At 36.2% G+C, this 6744-nt stretch overlaps 3 protein-coding genes across 4 annotated transcripts in view; 1 reads left to right on the forward strand and 2 right to left on the reverse strand.

Annotated features, from left to right (window-relative positions):
• Positions 1–389, reverse strand: part of LOC104752230 (vacuolar-processing enzyme alpha-isozyme-like) — a 3340-nt gene extending 2951 nt beyond the window's left edge. Inside the window, exon 1 of the mRNA XM_010474319.2 lies at positions 57–389. Coding sequence (XP_010472621.1) covers positions 57–257 — 201 coding nt within the window. The 5' untranslated portion in view covers positions 258–389. The remainder of the gene's footprint in view (positions 1–56) is intronic.
• On the forward strand, positions 2722–5044 carry LOC104752232 (PITH domain-containing protein 1-like). The gene is made up of 9 exons (XM_010474321.2): positions 2722–2916; positions 3102–3182; positions 3677–3726; positions 3937–4014; positions 4117–4174; positions 4250–4299; positions 4477–4585; positions 4661–4722; positions 4805–5044. The coding sequence occupies exons 1-9, from the start codon at positions 2833–2835 to the stop codon at positions 4845–4847; spliced, it is 615 nt and encodes a 204-aa protein (XP_010472623.1). The 5' UTR covers positions 2722–2832; the 3' UTR covers positions 4848–5044.
• Positions 6076–6744, reverse strand: part of LOC104752234 (far upstream element-binding protein 2) — a 5130-nt gene continuing 4461 nt past the window's right edge. The window contains exon 7 of one of the 2 annotated variants that reach the window (XM_010474322.2): positions 6076–6741. In XM_010474322.2, coding sequence (XP_010472624.1) covers positions 6214–6741 — 528 coding nt within the window. In that variant the 3' untranslated portion in view covers positions 6076–6213. The remainder of the gene's footprint in view (positions 6742–6744) is intronic. The other variant, XM_010474323.2, reaches the window with a different exon arrangement.

A 6744-nucleotide genomic window follows, 5' to 3' on the forward strand; every position in this document is an offset into this window, starting at 1 on the left:
CCCCATTTCGTGAAGTTTTCGAAATGATCAAAAGAGAGAGAGAATCACATCGATACCTGATGTCTATAATTCCAGTATCCGCTGGATCCGGCGACGAGAACAGCCCACCTAGTAGAACCATCGTCGTTCTCTTGAGTTGGTGGGCCGAAGAACTTAGAAGCTTGAGAAGGAAGTCTGATGATGTTATCAGAGGAGGCGGCAGCGGCGACTAGAGAGATCAGGAAGAGGGCGAGAAAGGAGACGGCTACGCGGGTCATTGTGTTGGTGGTGGTGATATTTCTCCGGCGAAAGAAGGTGACGTGGATAAGAATCTTGGGAGGCGGGGCCTTCTATTTATAAACAATGAATCTTTCTGATGCCAACCTAATGCCTGCCCATTTACTTGTTCTGTCTATACACGCAAGTACAAATTTAATAGAGGTTTTATAAGTATACATTATTCTGTTTTTATTATTAAAAAAAAACTATTTGTTTGTATTTTTTGGTTGTATATAAATACCACAGTACAAAAAATCATATTGTAAAAAAAAATAGGGTAAAAAGATAATACTATAAAAAAAAGGATGAACACTAATTTGTACCACCATGGCATTTCTCTACTTACCAATTAAACACGGTTGTACTTGTACGACAGCAGAACATGTTACCAGTCAAAGCTTATATAGTTATATGTTATGATTTTTTGTGGGTAGGATCAAAGCTTATCTGTTTAAGCCAAAAGTAAAAGTTTTTTTTAAAAAAAAAATATGTTATTTTCTATTATATCATTTTTAAAAACAATTCTGATATATAAATATTGTTTTCGATATGTTTTTGTCATCTATGAACATAATTAGGGATACATTCTTTTGAGAAAAGGCAAACATGTGGCTAAAAAACATAAATGAAAGTAGAATGAGTTACGAGAATTTTCTGACTTTCAAATCGGAAAATCCGGTCAATTATAACTAAATAACACCAAATGTAGAGAAAAATATATATTTAAATATTTAATAAAATAGGATGTTATATTAGTATACTCATTTTTATTAATAAATATTTGTGGAGAACTCTATCTTTTTGTTTGCTTCTAATAAAACCTAACACTTGTAATTAATTTACCTAATTTAAGTTTCATCTTTGCCATTTGGCACATTTTCACTTATGATCTGATTGCTGGACAATTCAAGGTTGTGGAAACATAAGATCCTTTCCTCTTATAAAGATGAAAAGTGAATGTAGTTTTGTTGCATTGCGGAAAAAAGGTAAAGAGAAGCATTAAAATCATGCATACACATGTTTTGTCTTTTTTTTTTTTTGTTTGTTGGTTTCTGTAGTGTATAACGTAAATTACACTGTGAAGCTATCACACTTAATTTGTTCCCGGTGATCCTTTTCTTTAAATCGTTACAATTATGTAAATCTTTGTTCATTAGTGGAAATGAGGCAGTCCATTTATTAGTTTCGAAACTTGTAGATTTTATTTGATTGCCACAACAGAATTTTTCAAGTATATTAGTCATATCAAAATTTAAAGTTAAATTTGTTTTAAATGTAATAATTTCTTTTGCCGGAATGATTATTGTTGAAACGATCCGAGCATGCGAGATATCTATCATTGTGTTTTCTAAAGATTCGATAATGTTCAAATAAGTTTTCTGGTCTTGTGCATTTGTTGTCATGTGTGTAAAAATAACTATTGTCAATTTCAGATTTTAGGATCCGTCAAAAACTCTCAATAAACAAATTTAGGACTTACAATAAAACAAATTCAGTAACATATAAAGGGCCACGTGATGCATCTAAGGGACATGCCCAAAATCGGGCTAGTATAATAAAGCATTGTCAAAGTGATAGAAGAAACAAGTATTTTTGAAAATAATGTTAAGTGTCGAACTGGCTCAAAAAATCTGAGATTCAATATACTTTTTTTTGTTGGACAAAGCTAGAACTTGTTTTATATTTTAGAACGTGCGTTTGAGGATTACGAGAAGAGTTTGAGATCAAGTTCCAAAACCGAACTATGGTAGATTTGTTCAAGTTAATTATATACTAGTCATAAAAATTAATCGATTATAACTAAAACGAGAAAAATTCTCCAAACAAATTTTAAGTTATTTAGATTTATATGTTTAATACCTAATGATTTTTGGTTGAAATAAAAATCACCAATGTATTAAATTGGTGTCATACAAAATCTTATATCTAACTCGTTAATGGATTCCAATCAGAGACTTAGGCTGTTATAGAATTACTAATCAATAATATTAAATTATAATCATTGTGTTTAAATAGATATATATATAATCTGTTTACATAGTTACAAGACTGTGTTGATGTAGTCTATTGGTAATGGATGTGCTTTGTAGCCGATCGAACTTGGATTCGAATCCGATTAGTAACTCCATAACAATTGAACAGTCTCCGATTTGAATCTATCAACGATTTAAATACATCATCTATTATTTATTCTAATAAAAAAACTTTTGAGATATTAAATATCTAAATAGAAAAAAAAACTTTGATTTTTGGTGAAATTAATGAACTATATAAGATTTATTTGTTTTGGTGAAACCAAATCAAATTGGCTTTTATATTATACACTGGTCCCGACGAAAATAATAAGGAAACGCTGCGTTTTCACAAGCTAATTAATACGACAACGGTTTAGCCTGATTCTTTTTTTGACGGCCTTTTTTAAGTGAACCGAACCGATGATATTTGTTTAGTTTGATGATACCTTCTTTTCTCCTTCAATTGCTTTCTCGAAAATTCTTGGCGAGATTTATTATTATTATTATTATTATTGTTGTTGTTTAGCCGACGCGACGACGAGTCCCGAATTGGTGAAAGATGTCGTGTACGCATGATCACAACTGCGAGGATCATGAGTGTTCCTCTGACTGGTCTCTCTACAAACACATTGATCTCTCCAAGGTCTCTCTCCCTCCCTCTCTCTACAATCATATGGTTTTTGAAAATCTCCACTCATCACATTTAGTCTGTAATTAGGCAGTTCCAGTTCTAGGTTAACGAATCTCAACAATTGATACTGGACTTGTGAGGTTTTTGATTTAAGGGGTTTCGGATACAGAACTAGTTGTGTATAAACTTGGTTTCAGGTTACTGCTCTGAATGAATCTGTTTCCGGAAGTGCAAAATCAGTCTTCAAAGCTTGGGAACAGCGACTACACTCTTCCGGGGTACTTCAAAATCTTCACAATAGCTTTTATGTTTTGCATCTTCTTTTGAAGAAACAAATGAAACCTTTACTTAAGGATTCAGTACCAAGTGGGGCTTGTAGGCTAGTAAGTTGGGTATCAGAAGATAATACGTGCCATTAAGGAATCATATAAGGTTGCCTAGTGATTGAGGTTGCAAGGACAGTTGTGTATTCATTGTGGGGGATACTACTTATACACTACTGTGCTTGTAACCTCAATCGCTAGGCAACCCTTATATGATTCCATAAGAGCTAAGCCCCTATCATATTTTTCCTTTACCTCCCATAAAAAATTAGCCTTTTTAGATAAGAGAGCCTACTTTGTTTATAAGCCATTAACCAATATCATGGTTGGCTGGTGGTGGATCCTTAAATTATATGTATCTTTTCTCAGTTTATATGTTTATATTCCGTACTCTGTGTATGATAATGTCTAAAAGAACTGGTATTTGTTTTTTTTTTCTTTGCCTACAGGAGCATTTGGAGAGCAATGAGGGAGACCCTGAATTGCTTGTTTTTGTACCGTATGTTAGCTATTTGTTGTTCCTCTTTTGTTTCCGACCTGTTAATTCAAATTTCCTACCGATGTTATTTGTTTGTGTTTAGAAATATAGTGACTTCAGATCATTATTAACTTGACTGAAGCTTGGTATTCCATGTTTCTTACTGTGGAAATTATTAGTACTTTTTGGATGTGCAGCTCATTTATGTTCATATTGTCATGATTATTATAGATTCACATCAGACGTCAAGATCAAAAGCATATCAATTGTTGGTGGCCCTGAAGGAACAAGTCCTTCTAAGTTGAGAGTGTATGTTTAAACAACCCTTTTCCTGTATGTATATGTATGAATTATGCATACGGTTCCTTCATTACAGAAAGACAAAAGAGCTGATTATTGTCTCAAAACTAGGTTTATCAATCGTGAAGGGATTGACTTCTCAGATGTTGAGAGTATGCAAGCCGTTCAGGTATTCCGTTGTGAGTTTTTTTGCTTACTGTAAGAAATGCACTTATGCTGATACATTTGTGAGTTTTTTTTGTAGGAATGGGAGTTAGCTGAAAATTTGCAAGGAGTCTTAGAATACCAGACCAGGTTTTTCTCTACACTTATATCGTTTCACTGGGTTGTAACATAATCTCTACATACTTTATGTAATGACTCTTAAGAACTCTATATGAATCGAGCGTAGTCCTTCACTGATTTATATATATGCTTTCTCTTCAAATGGTCAAAAGTGAGATGTCTGATCAGAATGTGCGCTTTGATTAGGTATTCAAAATTCCAGAGTGTTGGAAACATCACATTGCATTTCCCTGAGAGTTTTGGAGGTGACACAACCCAAATACGTTACATCGGGTTCAAAGGTGAAGCAACCCAGGTAAGTTTGTATATAAATGCTGCTACTATCATACGGTATTGCAGTTGGTTAAGTTAAACCTTTTGGTCTTAACAGTTGAAAAGGGATGTTGTTGCGACAATTGTTTATGAGATCAGACCAAATCCTTCAGATCACAAGTAAGCCTGAATCTCAACCAAATTAGTCTTTTTTGTTTCGTATGTGAAGATCCTTCAGTTGCAAACTCTGTTCGTTTGGTAGGACAAAGGCCGAGACTGGTGGAGGTTTTTCACAAGTTGAGTGAAGACATTATCTGCTCCAACTTTACTCTTCAGCCTTCTCACATACTCATCTTTTCTCCTTAACAAGCTTCGGCATGATGTCAAAACTAAAAAGCTTCGGCTTATTATATTAGCAAACATATATGTATCGAATAAATTGACAGACCAACATTTCTGTGCTTAAAAACCTACATAAGATCTTTCAGAACCATTTTTTTTCCTTTTGCTCAACAACATTGAAAGAGACAGCCCAAGTTAGGTGTGCAAAGGAACACTGAAAGAGTAGATGGTTAACAGTCTCAACACAAGATGGACATCTAATGCAGGTGTTGTCTTTGCCCAAGTGTCTGTAAGAGAGGTTCCCAGCTACTGACAGACCGTTACTCGAACATCTCCAAAGAAAGTGATGAAGTTTAGGTGGAGCGTCTGTTTTCCACAGTTCCTGGTAGAGAGGTTTCAGATTTGGATGGAGCACTTCCTGGGGGATATTTCTCTTATTGATGATCTCACACATGACAACATAACCCAATACCCAGATTTAACTGAATAATGTCCTGATTTACTATGCTCTCAGGCATATTTATCTTTTGCGTCCGTACATCCCGGTCTAAGCTCCAAAATCTTTTTCTTATCTTCATCAGGAAAAAGCAATGATAATTAATCATGTCTCCACCTCCACCACTCTCATCAACCAGGTCTCTAACGTATTGTATTGAAGATACTGCCTGGTGGTGTTCCTGAGAAAGCAAGTTTGTTACTTGAATAGCCTTAGCTGGTTTGGTGCTGAGAGCCATTGGTGTTTCCATATATCAAGTGATTCCCAATTCCCTATCACAGCTCGAGCTCCTTGTTAGATCATACTTTGTGCTGCGTGAATGCTTCTCCAAGCATAGGAAGATCTAAACTCTAGAGCTAGTGGAGGATTTAGAGGTTCAGGCTTACTAAACTATCTGCTTAGAGAATGCTTACCAATAAAGCCACATTCTTTAAAAACTCTTTTTATAAACTTTGGTGTGCCTAAGTCTCTGATTCTTTTCACATACAGTATAAACTTTTATTAAAGATTTCCAAACCGATAAACTTTTTTTATTGGTGCAAGGGTTACCGATAGAGAAATGCGGAAAGATATTGTATGACTTATGATGTATTTTTTCTGAGTTGTGGCAAATCTGTAAGCTTCGGTGGGAAAGCTTACTTTTTTTTTTTATCATTTGGGGTAAATTTGAGTTGATGTAAGAAGACACAGCGGACCGACCAAACATAACATTAACCATTATCTTTAAATGTAAAACTAAAATGTCAAAACACAAACATTAAGATATCCTCAAGAAAAAGATAGTGCAAGGAAGCCTGTATTGTAATAACAGCTGAAAATTACCCTTAGACATATCAACTTTTTGGGGATGCCTTGGGCGGTCCAGCAGGTGGAGCAGCAGTCTGTGAAGCTGGTGTACCACCACCACCACCAGCGGCAGCGGCTCCAGCCGATCCATCCGACGAGTAGCTCCCACCAGCAGCAGCTTGTGGGTATCCTCCATAAGACCCATATGCCTGAGGTGCTTGACCATACCCATATGCTGGAGGCTGTCCATACCCTGACGCTGCTGGTTGAGCATATCCAGACTGACTACCATAGCTGCCAGGAGCACCTGGAGACTGCTGGCTCTGACCATAAGCAGGTGGCTTTGCAGCCGGTGGTGGAGCTCCATATCCAGAACTGTAAGCCGCTGGTGGCTGACTGCTGTAACCAGCCTGAGAAGTTGGAGCAGCTCCATACCCTGCTTGACCAGTACTTCCTTGAGGAGGCTGTTGACCAGTTGTACCATACCCAGCCTGTCCAGACTGAGCTGACGATGGCGGAGCAGCTTGAGATGTGTCTTCCTCTTGACTCGGATTAGCGGCGCTGCCGTAACCAGCCTG

Source organism: Camelina sativa, chromosome 16, assembly GCF_000633955.1.
Source record: "Camelina sativa cultivar DH55 chromosome 16, Cs, whole genome shotgun sequence".
Taxonomy (NCBI): domain Eukaryota; kingdom Viridiplantae; phylum Streptophyta; class Magnoliopsida; order Brassicales; family Brassicaceae; genus Camelina; species Camelina sativa.